This window comes from Brachycentrus maculatus, unplaced genomic scaffold, assembly GCF_059751285.1.
Source record: "Brachycentrus maculatus isolate JH-2025_06_01 unplaced genomic scaffold, ASM5975128v1 h1tg000240l, whole genome shotgun sequence".
Taxonomy (NCBI): domain Eukaryota; kingdom Metazoa; phylum Arthropoda; class Insecta; order Trichoptera; family Brachycentridae; genus Brachycentrus; species Brachycentrus maculatus.
Window position 1 is genome coordinate 1,123,835 of NW_028280991.1, and position 17,628 is coordinate 1,141,462.

Genomic DNA, 17,628 nt, shown 5'->3' on the forward strand with positions numbered 1-17,628 from the left:
CAAGAAAATGCGATATTTTTTATCGATATCTCATCTGAAGATTGTATTTTATTATTCAGACTTTAATTGGATTAGATTGGGGATAATATATCATTACTTACGCAATACGATATAAAGTACTATAATACAGGTATTTTATTGATGAAAACTTACCATTGATAATGAATTCTTAAAATAGGTATCAAAAATATATATATTTTTAAATATTTTTAAAAATATTTCGGATACAGTACTCTCCCGATTTTCCGGGGTCAGATTACCCGGGAATCGGATTATCCGGGACACTCGAGTCATTGACTTTTTTTTATGAAAATATAAATATTTCACAATAGTGCTTATAATGTCGAAACATGTGTTGAGGGCAGAACATATTTGTTGCTTACAGTGATAGAATAACAGTATCTCACTTATATGTCATGTTTATGACTTAAAATATCTTTTTAGTCGTCGTAATATTTGGGATGAAAATTCTCCGCCCTTATGGACGAAAGGACCATTGTTTCGGTATTAGAGTACGGATTCACTGATGCGGATCTTCTAAATGATCGGATCTTACCTACCTTTAATTCAAACAATATTTTGTAGTATTATACGTTTCAAAAATTATGTTTTCAAGCGCAAAATATCCATTTTTAGGTTAGTTGCCTCTAGTCGTGTCACGCTGTCATCGCGTGCGTCGTACTAAGCTAATAGTTATACATAAGCGTATATGGCCCAGTTTAAAATTTCTCCTTTTTATTTATATTTTTTCTTCATATTTTCGGATTAACCGAGAAATCGATTAAACAGGTTTTTTTTCACCACCCAAACCAGTAAATAGGGAGTATACTAGGCTTTAAAATTAAATCTTAATATGTTTTGAATATTGAAAGCATTACTTTGTGGATCATATTGATATATTATTATGAGAAAAAAAAGACTTTGTTTTTTATCCACTCACATTTTTATTAATAACCTACTAGTGTCGGCAACAACCTGTTGCTCTCTTAAGGGTGTATTCAGGGTTTCAGTCATAAATTAAACTTGAAGAGGGCAACAGGTTGTTGTCGAAACTAGTTGGTTGTTAATAAAAATATGAGTGAATAAAAAAAAGTCTTTTTATTTCTCATAATAATATAAATCTTAATATTTCAGTGTGATGGTATATCAGGTTTACAATACATTTATCACGTATGTTTGTTACAGGTGTTTTCGCTAGAGTTTACTTGAGGAAAGTACTGTTACTAACATACGTATACAGAGTGTTAAAATCTTACGACCTCATTATATTGTATAATTTTAACATCCCTTAGGCGTCGTCCTAATACAACGCGTCTACGCGATCATTACGCGTTGGTCGCACGAATGCCAATTAGGACACTTAGTCGAGATCTGTATGTTTAATCGCGGATTCGTACGAGTAACATTCGCGAGAACTTGCGATGGTCGCGTAATCGCATTGTTTAGGACGACGCCTTAGACCTTTATGGATGTGTAATATAATAATCTATGCATGTGTAAGTTATGACAACTTTATGGCATTGAGAATACCGTAAGGAGTAATTACCGAAAGTATTTAATTACCTATAGGCTAATGGATAAGTTCACCTACTCCCATATTAAATTAGTAACTTTCTAATGAGTTTCAATAAGTTTTTCCCGAGTAATGAAAAGTTGATATAAGAAGGGGATAAATTTAAGTACCTAAAATGTCTTTTTAACCCTTAGCACGCCTCGATTTATAAATTATCATTTTCTTCCTGCACCAATTCCCTAATTGATTTACAAAATATGTATATTAGGAGTCTCACAAGCGCTGTGAATTTAAATTATTAATGTCTGCTTTCCTTTTCTAGAATTTGACTTATTTTCGACCTGATTAGGCTAACATGGTGCAGTGTTTTTAGCTACAATACTAGAGGTCCCGGGTTCGATTCCCAAGAGGGTAAAAATAAATACGTGTTTTTTTCACGATAAATATTAATGTTATATTTCCCTGAACTAGTACCCGAAAAAAAATGTGTAAAAATCTAATAATCTAAAATTTAGAATAAGCTTCACATACGGTGTTTGAAAATGATGCAGAATAATCGAATCGACACGTGTCACAATATTATAAGAAAAAGTGGTATTTACCAAGTAAATACATATTTTTTAATGTAACAAAATACGATTCAAGTTATAAGCAGGGCTTTTCTCCATGTAACGCGGTGGAACGGCGTTCCGGCACATTTTTTTAAGGACATACAAATATGTGCAAATGCATAAAAAAAGAAACAGTTTTTAAAATCAATTTGACGAAACAGTGTTTGCGCTTACGTAATTACAATCTATATTTATATAATTCGTCAAAATGATAGGAAAAGTTGCTTTAAATTGTATTTAAATGATATTTTAATATAATTCGTTTTAGTAAAAAGCTTGATATGAAGCGAGTTCCAGGAACTTTTTTATTTAAAAAAAAGTCCTGTCTGTAAGTGTTTAAAAACGGATAAAATATTTATAAATCTATGTTTTATTTCAAATTATGTTAAATGATATAGATGGGTGAATAATATGAAAATAAAAAGGAAAAACTTACGGATAGTAATCCTCCCGGTACCTGTCCATCCGGCGATTGTTTGTAGTACACTTTGAGAATTAGACACAAATGGTATTGTACCACTTTACTTGGATGACACAAATACACTGAATGGTCTTGGAACTTCGCATATGAAGGGAACAATAATCAACTCGTCATTTATTAGGAAATGGGTAATCGTGGCGTGTGGAGCGCGATCAACCTAGATACCGATTTTTAAAGCTAATAAAAAATGCTTACTAATTGATTTTATTGCAGAGTATTAACAAAACTGTGTGCCATTACAATGAGATCATGTTATTATGATACATATGTAATATAAATATTACTTTAACGTTAAATAAAATATATACACATACATAATGTACACATAGAAATATTACTATAACGTTAAATAATTGGAAAAAAGTCGCTATAATCCAAGTCTTAATGAAGAAAAATTTAATATTTGTTTCTCTAAACGATTCATCCAGATGACGATTTACATATTTCTATCATAGGGAAAAAATGTGTTTTAAAACAGTTTTTACTCCAATGGCAGTGCCATCTGTTGAATGTAAGATCAACTCACGTAATATTAACAATTGTTTATGGCTGATACTGTGCATCTAATATAAAAACAAATAAAAGTTCGTATTATCAAAATCTTAATTATTTCAACTAATTGATCTTGGGTTTTGACTGTTCTTCAACTCAAAAAATTATGAGAATATAAGTTGAAATATTAGTGTTTATTATGAAAAAACTTAAAACATGACATCTCAACATCAACAACAATTCTAGGTATTAACAGGGCTTATTACCTGTCATTAGCTGGTCAAATGAACACTTAACGTGTAACATTCAGCATTCTACCATGATTGACAACCACACTGCTGTTTTTTTTAGTTGTGTTTTGTTTGTCAATCATTGGTAGAATGGTGAAATTTACGTGTGTAAAGTGATGACTTAACTAGCAAATGACAGGTCATAAGCCCTGAAAAACACAGACTTCCTTATTCTTCTTCGTCGATATTGAGATGTCAAAAAAATGTCCAAAATAACTAAAGCAGAGAAAATCCTGATTTGTGAACAAATATTTAGGAACACTTAAAAAGTTATTAAAAATTTAGATTTTGGTTGACCTCTGGTTGCGGATAAGAGCTAGAAGATGATTATTTTATATAATAGCATTTTTAACCCTCATATTTTTTGTTTAAAAAAAATGGACTGTAAGTTATTTCGCTTACAACCTCTTTAAATCGTCTTTACGATATAAGATGATAAGCGGTAGAGTGACGTATACCATACTTGTAGTTTAAGGGACGATTAAATTCTAAGCGATACCAGATCAGAGGATAATGTGAACGTGTTGGTAATGATGGTCGATATGAGAAAATATTTAAATTCACACTGCATATTAATAATTTTCCAAATAACTGTATAAATATGAATATGAATTTTATTCTTAGTCTCATTTATTCATTCGTGATTTACTATAATACTTTTAAAAAAATCGTGATACACACATATGTGCTATTTTTTTATTTCATTAGGAAATTCTTTAAATTTACACAAATTTTTGTTATAAAATCATCAAATAGGAGAGTAATTAATTTTTTTAAATAAAAAAAATGAGTTAAGGAAAACGTTTTCAGAACAATTAATCGGTATTTAAATCTCATTATATGCATATACCCTCACTTACACCTAACTGCTGATGAACCATAAAATAAAACCTTTAAAAAAAATATCAAACAGATATACTCGTACCTACCGTTGTAATTTTCTTCCGCTGCTAGGGAAAATTTCGTCCCCTGCTATACGCACGTTATAATATCGTAATTGGGGACAATATCAACGTTGGTGATTTTTTCTAAATTTTCTTCTTAAATCTTAACCCTTAACCGCACGTAATGGTGCATATGGTACTACATCGTTTATAAGCAGTGTTGTCTTAATCGTAAATTACACGAAGGAATGGTGATCAGCCCTGCACTTCCGGTACCAGTCCAGAGTAGTATTAAATAAATTGTAGAGTTAAAACTGGCTTATATTTATCTTGCATCTCATACAACTCTGGAAATTGGACCCCAGACCTAAAACAGGGTAGCCGAACACCCTGACCACTACTCTATAGAGGCAGACTTTAGTTTAACTTGTAAAAAAACGCACATTGGTTCGATTCCCAGCAGGCCGCTATTCTCGCGGGAGTACAAAGGGAGGTTATGGGATTGATTCTATTCTCTCAGTCTACTCTTGAAAATGGCGTAATGTTATGTTCGCAAGTTAATTTTGTTGTAAAATAATAATTGACAGAGAATTTTTTTTTTAAAAACTTTAAAAGAAGGGAAATTAGTTTTTTTATTGGTTTTAGGTTTATACCTTAACCTAACTAATAGTCTTAAGATAACTGCATTATTTTAATGAAATATATGTCGAAACATGATTAAATTAATACATTGTGTGTTTATTTCGATTTTAATTTCCTTTAAATTAATCATTAACACATTTTAGCGAGGCCAAACAATAAAAATATGTCAGAAAAGTAATTCAAGTCGCCACATTTACAAGCAATGTTGTTCAATACAATATGGCACTTCAACAATACGTGGTGATTAGTGGTATATTGTGTCCAATCAGCATTTTCTATGGAGTAATAAATAATAATAAATATACTGCTTATTTATTTTTTTACAAAAATGTTAATAAAATTAGTATATAACCACTCACCGAGATTTTTACGTCTACCGGTTTCGAGACGTACCCGTCTCTTCGTCAGGATAATCACTAACACAGCATGCAAACAATACTACCCTTCACCACCATAGCACCATTTACACACTCAAAACTTTTGAGTGTGTAAATGGTGCTATGGTGGTGAAGGGTAGTATTGTTTGCATGCTGTGTTAGTGATTGTCCTGACGAAGAGACGGGTACGTCTCGAAACCGGTAGACGTAAAAATCTCGGTGAGTGGTTATATACTAATTTTATTAACATTTTTGTAAAAAAATAAATAAGTAAAAATGACTAACCACAAAGTAAATGCTTTAAATATTAATAATATTGAGAATAATATAAATATACTGTTTCACGTTAATAATAACTAAGTATGAATGGCTGAAACTGAGTTATATAATTGTCTGACTCGGCAGTAAGTAATGAAAGGGTGTGTATTTGTTTGCATTTTATTATAAATCTGACGTCATGGAAATTTTATATAAATAAAATTTTTAATCTCACTTCATCTCAAATCAACCACAGATACATGCCGCAAACTCACACGTAAAAAGACAAGATAATAATATTACTAAGGTATTTTTAAATAAATATTTACATGAACATATATAGTTCTAAAAAATTGAGTGGTGTGGTTGTCAATTGTGGGTAGAATGTCTATCAATATTACACATGAATAAAGTGATCACTTAAAACAGCCTTTGTCAGGCCATAAGCCCTGTAACCAGGCTTTCATTTTATTATTCATTTAATTTATGTTATTATAATGGCGAATTCCATTACATCTCGGTATTTTACATGTGTTAGATAAATATAACACATGTCATGTCATTACTCATAAAAAGATAAAATAGTAAAAAGTTAGGAATTATCAGATTTTTATAAAATATATGATGAATTATGATCAATTTACATCTGTTGCAATAGTTTCGCTTATCAAAATATCTGATATCACGTAGACTTAATATTAATTATGGTGAAATTAAACACGATTCGGTATTATTATATATATATATATATATATATAAGATATGTATATATATATATATATATATATATATATATATATATATATATATATAAATATATATGTATATATATACATATATATTTATATATTTATAAATAAATAAATAAATATATATATATATATATATATATATATATATATATATATATATATATATATATATATATATATATATATATATGTATATATATATATATATATATATATATACGTATGTGTGTGTGTGTGTGTGTGTGTGTGTGTGTGTGTGTGTGTGTGTGTGTGTGTGTGTGTGTATGTTTGTTTCAAAAGAAGGATGAAAGTAGACTGAATGCAGTCGAAATTCAATCTTTCAGACGAATGTCCGACAAGTGATATAAATAGATATTCGAATGGTGAAACAAGGAAAGTATGAAAGGTATGAGTATCATCAGACAAAAGTGTTATCGTTAAAAAAAATGTTAAGATGATTTGGACGTGTGGAATGAATGAGTTAGGAAAGAACGCTTAAACTAATTTTGAGGCGAATGTAGTTAAAAAAGAAGTAGAGGAAGACTTAGGAAAACTTGTCACAATCAGGAATGTCAAATAAGTACTTGAAAGTGGTCAGGACAGGAATCGGTTTTGACTGTGTAACTGATTGGAGTGTGTCCAAATATTTGTTCACAAGTCTGGATAATTTCAAATTAGGAGTTATTAAGTCAATCATGGGTAAAATTGGTGATCCATTTTTATACCATTTAAATACTATTTTTGACAAATTAAAAATTTCAGGTTTGTTATAGCTAAATTGTTGGACTCCGTTTCATTCAATTTTCGAGTGAAGTAACATTATTTTTTTTAGATGGGAATTGCATTTATTATTTACCTTGCTAAGTATGCTTTATGTACAAGGTTTATAGATCATTCAGTGGATTTTCGTTTCTTCTAGCTAATTTAATATGTTTTTATTTGAAAAGAAGTGAGTAAGATTAATTTTCTCATAAAATTGTGTTTTTTATGTTTTATTTCATGGGTCCTTATTTTATCATATCCTTGTTGAAAATATATATGGTGAAACAACAACAATAAATTAGAATAATAGAAGCCGGCTGAACCCGTAATTCTTGTGACGATGAGATTCAGCAAAACTTTTGTCCCCGTAAATACTCCCTCGGGACATTCAAACCAAAATTCGTTACAGATATATCTTCAGCTGTGTTGAAAATAAGAAATATTTTTTACCATCATTATGGAACGCGAGTCTAAGTATCATTTTCCCTAAAAGAAAATAGAACATAAAATAATAATAATAATAAAACCCTTATCCGCACCCCAATGGTGCATAGGGCACTGCGTCATATAAACGCAGTGTTATCTTGATCGTTTACACATGAAGGAAAGGTGATCAGCCCTCCGCTTCAGGTACCAGTCCAGGGTAATATTGAATAAATATGACAGTGAAAAAATCACTTATATTTATTTTACCCCCCTTGGGAATCGAACCCGGGACCTCCAGAACGGTAGCCGAGCGTGCTGACCATTACACTACGGAGGCGGACAAAAATTAAATCTTATTTATTATCTATAAGAGTTCGTATTATTGTTTTATTATTCAATATTTCAAGACTTATTTTATAAATACAAAACATATTATACGTGTATCATCTGATACGAAATATTTATTGTCCTTTTTATAAGAAAGAAGACGGAAGTTTGAAATTTTTATAATGTATTTTATTTTTTTGTGTATTGCTCTTTTTAAATAAATTAACTTTATTTAGGATTTTTTACGGAGTGTGTGGCAAGGGAATGTAATTGAGTATTTTAATGTTTTAGAATTTAATAAACCCTGATGACAAGGTTCTTGTCGAAACCGGTAGGCTAAAAAGTGTACTTATAATAAAAAAGTGGTTAAAACAAAGTTGTTTAATTTTATAAAGTGTATAAAATGTGCCACAAAGTATCTGCGAAAAACATTCATAAAATAAATAATTTTATTTAATTGTTTAATTAATATTGTTTTTAAAAGCTTTTGAGCGGTTTATTGCAATGAGTTTAATGTACTAAACAATACACAGTCATTTTTGAGTTCAAAAATGATTTATTTCCTGTTAATCCGTATTTTTTCTGTATTTTCTGATAATCCTATCATTATTTGCATTCCAACCATACTTCCAGTTTCAAAGGACGGATAAGAGGGGTATTATTAGTGTATATTTTTACAAATAATAATGAGACAATTTGTGCGTGTGAAGAGTCTAAGTAATCGGAGGGCATGTATGACTAGATGTATGGATGCTAGGAGAGTATGTTAGGACAAAAGAGTGTGGCGTTCCTACCTCTTTGCCTAATCCTGGAGATAAACGGCGTGAAGTTAGTAGTAGTAGTAGAATTTGATTACCAAAATAAAGTAGATATTTATTGTTCAAAACAAATTCTAAGGCTTCAAACTGTTATTCGTTTATAAACATAATTTGTTGTGTTGTAATGGTTAATGTGTTCAGCTATCGTACTGGAGGTTTTGGGTTAGATTCGCAGGAGGGGTGAAAATAAATATGAGTGATTTCACAATCGAAAGATTATTTAATATAACCCTAGGCTGGTCCATGAAGACCAGGAGTGAACAAGTAAGTAACGATCAAGATAACACATTGTCAATACGATGCAGTGCCCTATGCACCATTGGGTGCGGATAAGAGTTAGAAGAAGAAGATTTCATAATGTTATAATAATTTGAAAACATGGCACGATCAGGTATGCCAAATACTTGTAAGTGGTCAGGTTAGGAGTCGTAACAATCGGCGGGTAAGTATGAGGAGATGCATAAACGTGGAAGAGGCGAAGAATGTTTGCAAAGACAGAGTGGTGTGGCGTTCTATTCTCTTTGCCTACCCCTGCGGGGAACCGGCGTGATGGTTAGTAAGTTAGTTAGTTAGTTATTATAATTTGTGTAAGTGTAAGTCCAAATTAAGGGTGGAAGGAACAAGAGCGCTGTATAAACAGATCGAGTTACCACGACGCTTAGCAAAGTGCGATTACCCTGTTTTGTTATTTGATTACTTTGTGATATTACAATGCGTTAAACGTACTTTGATCAGTTAGTACACTTCGTTTTAACAATGTATGTGACTTATTTTATGATTGTATCAACAATGATAAGGTAGGCAATATAAATTTGATAACCGCTCAGTTTGCAAAATAACATATTATACCTATATATATTATAAAAGTTAACTGTTATTTTTCGGGTACCTGATCCGGATGAAATTCGTTACTTTTTCTCAGTTTATATTTTGATATTAAAAATAACAGCTAAATATACAAATATACGCAATACGCAACCAAATTTGTACTCTTTTTGTTGTGATTAGCGTTGAATGATCAAAACCAAAATTCTAATTTAGTAACGACGTCTTGTGAAATATTTGATCGAATTAAAAAGTCAAATCACTTGAAGCTTTATTGTGAAGATCTCGATCGAATCTAAAACTAGAATGACGTAACGTGTTCTTGAAAAGGGTCGTTTGAATCTAAAAATCGGATAAATCGAATAAAGTAACGACTTCTTGAGAAAAATTCGATCGAAACTAGAAACTGAATTACTTAACGACTGTGAAGAATTCAATCGAATCTTAAAAACGAATTAGTAACGACTAGTGAAAAAGTCGATTGAACCTTAAAAATCAAATTATGTAACAACTTCTTGGGAAAAATCGATCGAATTTAAAAATCGAATTACTTCACCACTTCTAAGGAAAAAGTCAATACAATCTTAAAACCAAATTAAGTAACGAATTCTTGCGAAAAAGAAGTTTGAATCTAAAGCCCGAGCCAGGTAATGATTTTTTGTGGAGAAGTCGATCGAATCTAACAGCTGAAGTACGTAACGACTTCCTTGTGAAGAAGTCGATTGAACCTTAAAAAACGAATTACGTAACGACTTCTTGGGAAGAAATAGATAGAATCTAAAAACCGAATTAAGTATCAACTTCTTTTGAAGAAGTTGAACAAATGAAAAAAGTTCGTCGAATCTTAAAATCGAATTACAAAACTAATTCTTGTGAATAAGAAGTTAATCCAATGTAAAAACCGAATTACGTAACAAATTCTTGTGGACAAGTCGATCGAACCTAGAAATCGAATCACGTAACAACATCTAGGGAAAAGTCGATAGAATCTTAAAACCGAATTAAATTAGCCTTGGCAAGCAAGGATGTTGTTTGAAATTTTCACCATTTTCATAGGATAAAAGTATACAGAAAAATTAACGATGTATGTATTATGTTTTCTTTCGTACTTGTAAGAATCTTGATATGAACGGGTCTCTTGTAATATGAATTCTGCCGGTGGTTTTCGGTTAGCTGTTATTATACTTAAGAAATACACAGTAAAGTGTTATAAAGTGTTATAAAATATATTACGAGAGACTAAGGAAGTTAGTAGGAATGAATATCTGCCACCTAACATAAATACTTATTCATTAATCCTTTATCACAAAAATTAGACAAATCTTGTGAGTCAAGAAGCGTGTTTTTTCAAAACAGAATAGTTTTCAAAGAAATATGTGTTTTTGCGGCTGCTCAAAATTAGGGTCATAGTGATTACGCCTTACGTCAATTTGCGTTTTGTCCAATGATATATCTGTATGATTATAGTCAAGTATCACATGACTTGATGACGACAACATTGTTTATCAACAAAACTGTTGAGATATTTCGATAACTTTCATTTACGATAACTTTAATTTAATATGAATGTACATACAATAAATGTGAATACAGTGCGGAAATTTTACTGACGCGAATTTTCAAATGTTTAATATTAAAAAATAAGAATCGAATTGGAGCAAATTTTGTGCGTTAAAAAAGGACATAGATTTTTCACTTAGATTCTTCTTTATGATGATAATGGTCGTTGTTTGATGATCCAAGTATGTACAGACTAGTCTGATGACGTCGGTAATGACGAAACTCTTAACGAAACGTTACTGGTCAAATAAAATAAAATAAGCGTGGATAAAACTACATATTATTGTTTTATTAAATAAAATGCAGTTCTGCCAAAATATTTCAGGACAAAACTTCGCAATAAAGATAACCAAATAAAATTATTGTTAATAGATATAAAATAAAACATGAGAAAAAAAACATACGCGAAATTGATAATTGTATGGACGGCTTAAAATATATGCTAAGAAGACGAAAAGTATTAAGATCGTAAGAGTGATACAGTGAATGTTAATTATAATGCAACTTTTCGATGTTTCATAATTTTTTTACAATATTAGTAAAGTGCATGTTACACATAAACCAGCCAATGCAGTGACGAGTCGTAAGCCCTGTTAATGCCTAAACTTTGTTCCCATACCATTTAACACCTGCATCTATAGTGATATATATATACATATATATGTATGTATAAAAGTCGTGAATCGTGAAGTAAAAATAAAAATTTCACTACATTTTTTAAGAACCTAATATATTTTACTGTAGGTGCTTTTTATTATCAAATTTATATATATATATATATATATATATATATATATATATATATATATATATATATATATATATATATAGGGTCCGCCAAATGACTTTTTTTTTTTGAAAATGCTATAAGTGCTATCGAGTGTAGCTTCGGCTGTGTGGCACGTAGCGCCGTCCTGTTGAAACCAAATGTTGCCAATATCCTCCTCTTCAATTTTTGTGAACAAAAATTCGTTCAACATGGCCCGATAACGATCGCCATTGACTGTAACGGCCACTCCTTGCTCATTTTCAAAGAAAAATGGCCCAATTATGCCTCTGGACCAAAATCCGCACCAAACAGTGACTCGTTTTGGGTGTACCGGCTTTTCAATGTATGCGTGCGGGTTTTCTGTGCCCCAAATACGACAATTTTGCTTGTTTACATACCCGCCAAGATCAAAATGAGCTTCATCCGAAAAGATGATTTTTTTGGCAAAATCGGCATCTTCTGTAAGTCGATCGCAGGCCCACTCAGCGAAGCGAAAACGCATTGGATGGTCAGTTGGCTTCAACTCCTGAACCAATTGGACTTTGTATGGCGTCATACCAAGGTCTTTATGCAAAATTCGTCTCAATGATGTCTCCGAAATGTTCAATTGTTGAGAACGACGGTGAATTGATGTTGATGGCGCTTCACGCACACTTTCTGCCACAACATCGATATTCTCGGGTGTACGCACTGTTTTAGGCTTTTCACGCTTTGGTTTATCGATGAGGATGCCAGTTTCTTTCACTTTTTTCACAAGATAACGAACATACGGAGCTGACGGTGCTTCTCTTCTTCCAAAAACCGTACGCAATTTTCGCACACATTCTGCAACATTACCATGATTTTCAAAGTAATGTCGCAATATTTCCCAGCGTTGTTCAAGCGTATACACAACCATATTCGCTCAGCGGAAGGATAAAACTAATTATCTGTCAAATCAGACATGAGCTAAGTGTTACCATTTACGAAATAAGCACTAGTTGAAAAAAAAAACTTTAGATGGCGGACCCTATATATATATATATATATATATATATATATATATATATATATATATATATATATATATATTTATATATATATATATATATATATATATATATATATATATATATATATATATATATATATATATATATATATATATATATATATATATATATATATATATATATATATATATATATATACAATATATATATATGTGTGTATAACTTTAAAATATACATATCAGTAGGGTAGTTTCCTATGCAATTCCATGTTTTTTTTTATTAAAAAAAATTTATTCAACCCATTTCCAGTTTAAGATTGATAAAAATACATAAAATTTTTGGCAAAAAATATATTTCAATATTTGTATCGACAATTGACGAATAATATTAATTAAACTAAGCGAGTTTTTTTTTAAAACTGTTCACCCTATATTCTTGATATCAATATCTTCAGTTAAGTTTTTTCTTCAATGAAGTGCTATTAATAATAATTTAATAAATTACTAATCGTATGTAGGCCAATATTGATAACAGACTAAAAAATATTTAAAAAAAAGTTGTTGTTTGAAATCTCTGCGTTCAGGTATATTGTATTTTATAAAATTATGATAAAATAGACAATATCTAACATATTTATCGGTATTTAATTTTTATTTATTCATTTTTACTATTAGAAATAGATGAAGAATAATAAGTAAGTCTGGGCATATTCTTTTCAACCTATGTTGAGATATTAATACAAATATTGATATAAATAACATAATATTAGGACAACTTTGAACAAAAATTTCGACACATACTAAAATACTGTGAATATCTAAAAACTCTACAGAATTCTCAAGTAATCAATAAATGTAATACTTTATATAGTAAAGGAAATGAACAAATCTAATATTGATCAACATTATGTTATTTGAATACTTATCACACAAGTTAACAATAAGTTTACTTGGTGATTGAATATTGAAATGTGAACAAATAATAAACAATAGTTTAATTGTAAAGATCGCTCAAGTTATTGTTATTTTGTTCGACAACCATACAAGACAGATTGATATATCGTTCACTCCTTTCAGCAACGTCATATACTCGTATCAAAAATTTTCAGTTGTGCATGTTTTCGGAATGCCCAGAAAATGTACTTTATCCCAGCAAAAGCGGCATATTTTTAACTTAATATTTACCCGCTACAAGGCAGAAAGTGTTGTTGTGGCATTTTGAAGAAAAGGTATTGTTTAATATTTTTTTTTAATTTTCTAAATATTGTATTTTTCAAATGGAGAAAAAAACATTCAGGTTTTACCTAAAAAGACCTGTTGCACAGTAGAGTTCAATAAGTGGCTTGATATTTATCTTTAATACATTTTATTATATTTTTAAACTTAAAAAACGATCTCCTGAAAAATAAAGTTTATTGAAATATGACGTTGTTGGAAGGAGTGAGCGATATGTTCATATTATAACATAAAAATCGATGAAATTGCATTTAAATACATTATTTTATTTTGTAATTGTTGAAGAGGGAAGGTTAATCGGTTTATAATAATCGGTATGTACTTCAAAATTGGAATCAAATGCAAAATTTGTAGAGAATTATATTTCCATCATTTTACTTTAATTATTATCCCTCAATAACTAATTAAAAATTGTCTACAATAATTTTATAAGTTTTGGTGGAAAATTTTTGTTCTGATTCATATATGAGCATCAGTGAAGTAAAAGTGAATTTTTTATAACAAAATATTGTAATTTTTTGTTCGCCTCCGGGGTCTTTAACTTTACTAATATCTTCTTCTTCCAACTATTATCCTCACCCAATGGTGCATAGGCCACTGCATCGTATTGACGCAGTGTTATCTTGATCGTTACTTACATGAAGGCAAGGCGATCAATCCTGAGGTCCAGGGTAATATTAAATAAATATTAGAGAAAGAAATCGGACTCGAGCATGGTAGCTTAACGAGCTAACCACTACACTACGGAGGTTACTAATATGCACGGTAAAAATCACTGTTATTTAATGATTACCTCGTGTTATTATTTTAGAACGCTGGCATTATTTTTTTTAAAGATTACTTTTATAATATTATCAAATTTATTTAGTGGATGAAACAAATATATTATTATTTAAAAATATTAAAAATACATATGGTTTTATATTTTTTTTTGTAAAAAACGGAACCCATTAGTTGTCAAAACAATATTTTATTGGAATCATTATTAATTGCCGTTCAACGTACTGAAAGGATAATTTAATCATAAATTATTGTAAATAATATGTGGGTGTTGATTGATAACAATTCATAGTACGTATCTCCTCGTATTTGTCATTGAACATATGTCAGATAAAATATAAGCGTTTATAAATGATAAATATTTACTCGGAAGTAGTATTATTTTATAATTCAATCGCAAGTAGACACTATAAAAATATAAAATATCGATTGCGTCAGGCCCAACACTAAAAAATAGGCGGGAAATTGAAAAAAGAACGATAATTACCGCGGGAAAACTTCACCTTTGACAGCCGTGATACAAGACAATAAAACAGTACGTCGTCTTTATTGAACGCAGATTGCAGGACTCACACTGTTTTGTTTACTCGAGCTGTATTGTATTTACGTTACATGTTGACGAGTGGACTCGCGCGGTGACCAGTTCTGTGACCGGCTGACCCAGTACTAACGCCAACTGTTTGCGCTGCTGCAAAGGGGCGTCTGTCTCGTAGTCTTGACTCATAGCTGACATTTTGTTGTTATCATAGCGCGTGCCGCGTGCGATGCGGTTGGTGTCAACAACAGTTTACTATAATTACACCAGTATGCTTTAGATGTGGAAAACATCTTTACATCGTTGCACGTGTATTCAATAAATGTATGTATGTATATAAAAAAAATGTTAAAAAAACTGTAGGGAAAAGGTGTAATTAAAGAAATAAAGGAAATTAGCGGGTTTACTTAAGAAACAATATCATCCGTCTAAAAAAGTTAATAACAGTTGATACAACAAGTGATAGAGGGTAGTGGTTTTTACAGCTTTTTGAAATTAGTGGGTATAAAATGCTTTTACAAAAGGGGAAAAAAATTATGATGAGTTAAGAAATGAATTATCATAAAATTACAGTAATGAGTATTTATGAAACTGAATATTTAAGTAAAAAGGTACATAATAGGAGTGTGATCAGGTAAGGAGTTGAGGGGAGAGATAGAAAGCCATGGATGGGATGATATGATGTACTGTTAGGCTTCCAACGATAAAATTTTGCAGACGTTTCTCGAAGGTCACTCGAGATGGTATATTTTTCACATGATTTTTGTTTATTTTTTATAACCCTTATCTGCCACCAATGGTGCATTGGGCACTGCAACATATCGACGCAGTGTTATCTTGATTGTTTACAATACGAAGGCAATGTGGTCAATTCTGTGCTGCAGATACCAGTCCAGGGTAATATTAAATTAATATTAGTGTGAAAGGTCACAAATATGTATTTTGTCACCCTTAGGAATCGACACCGGGACCTCCAGCACGGTAGCCAAACATACTATCCACTACGCCATTGAGGCAAACCAAATGAATTATATGTAGGAAATAAAGTATTAGCAAAATATTAAGATAGATGGTTTTCGATCCCTGTTCTCATATTTGAGTGATTCGGTTTTTTCGGAGAGGATATGTTATTGACAGAGTAAATGGACCGCGTCCGTAGGGCATCGGAAACGTCGGCATGGCGTCGGACAGGGGACAATTAAGTACAGAGGAAACGTAAGAATACCCACTTTGTCTAAATTGCCCCTATTACTGACATGTGACTTACCGAATGCGTTACCTAGATACGTGATACACACATCTACATTGTATTTTGGACCTAGCTTTTGGTACCTACAAGAATGCTATACAGTACACAAAAAATTGTTTTTATCGCTAAGTGCATTGGTCGGCAAACCTATTAGCCAAAAAGCCAAATATGTAGGATTAAAAAAAATATTGACAGTCAAATCTGTTTGCACTTTTAGTACATCTTTATTACAATTCAGATCTTTATTAAATTATAGCACACACAAACCACAAAATAGGAAGCACAATTAAATAAATGATAAAAATTTATTTTATCATTCACAAACATAAACAATAAACAATAAACAATGAGTTTTAGTCCCTCTCTAAGCACGAAAGTTCTTTTTGAAAGAACAGAGTTATCAATTTTAAGATTGTCAAACGTAGAAATGTCTAGCAAATGAATTAAATTGTAGAAAAAATTCTTGTTACTATATGAAATAAATAAAAACGAAAAGAATAAATAAAAAGGGTAGATGATTTCGTGTATTTGGGTGGTATGTTTTCTAGGGGTGGAAAGATTGATAAAGACATAGAAAGGAGAGTGAATGCTGGGAACAAAGTGAATGGTGCACTGAAATCAGTTATAGCAAATAAAAACCTATCAGTGGAAGCTAAACTGGCAGTGCACAACGGAGTCATGGTTCCAACTCTAATGTATGGAAGTGAAACATGGAGTTGGCAAAAGAAGGATGAAAGTAGACTAAATGCAGTCGAAATGCGATCTCTCAGAAGAATGTGCGACAAAACGATGTATGATAAATGTGCGAACAGTGAAATAAGGAAGGAATGCAAAGCTGAGATAAGCATTATCGATAAAATTAAGAAAGGTGTATTGAGATGGTTTGGACATGTAGAACGAATGAGTGAGGAAAGAACGGTAAAACAAATTTATGAGGCGAATGTTAGCGGGAAAAGAAGCAGAGGAAGACCGAGAAAAACATGGCACGATCAGGTATGCCAAATACTTGAAAGTGGTCAGGTTAGGAGTCGTAACAATCGGCGGGTATGT

The 17,628-nt window shown here is 31.1% G+C and overlaps 1 protein-coding gene across 3 annotated transcripts in view; it reads right to left on the minus strand.

Moving 5' to 3' along the window:
- Ndae1 (Na[+]-driven anion exchanger 1) overlaps window positions 1-15,462 on the minus strand; it is an 86,254-nt gene extending 70,792 nt beyond the window's left edge. Inside the window, exons 1-2 of one of the 3 annotated variants that reach the window (XM_088264969.1) lie at window positions 15,282-15,462; window positions 2,561-2,762 (exon numbers count right to left, since the gene is read on the minus strand). In XM_088264969.1, the coding sequence (XP_088121095.1) occupies window positions 2,561-2,589 (29 nt within the window). In that variant the 5' untranslated portion in view covers window positions 2,590-2,762; window positions 15,282-15,462. The remainder of the gene's footprint in view (window positions 1-2,560; window positions 2,763-15,281) is intronic. The other 2 variants (XM_088264968.1, XM_088264967.1) reach the window with 2 other exon arrangements.
- Window positions 15,463-17,628: the final 2,166 nt, after the last annotated feature.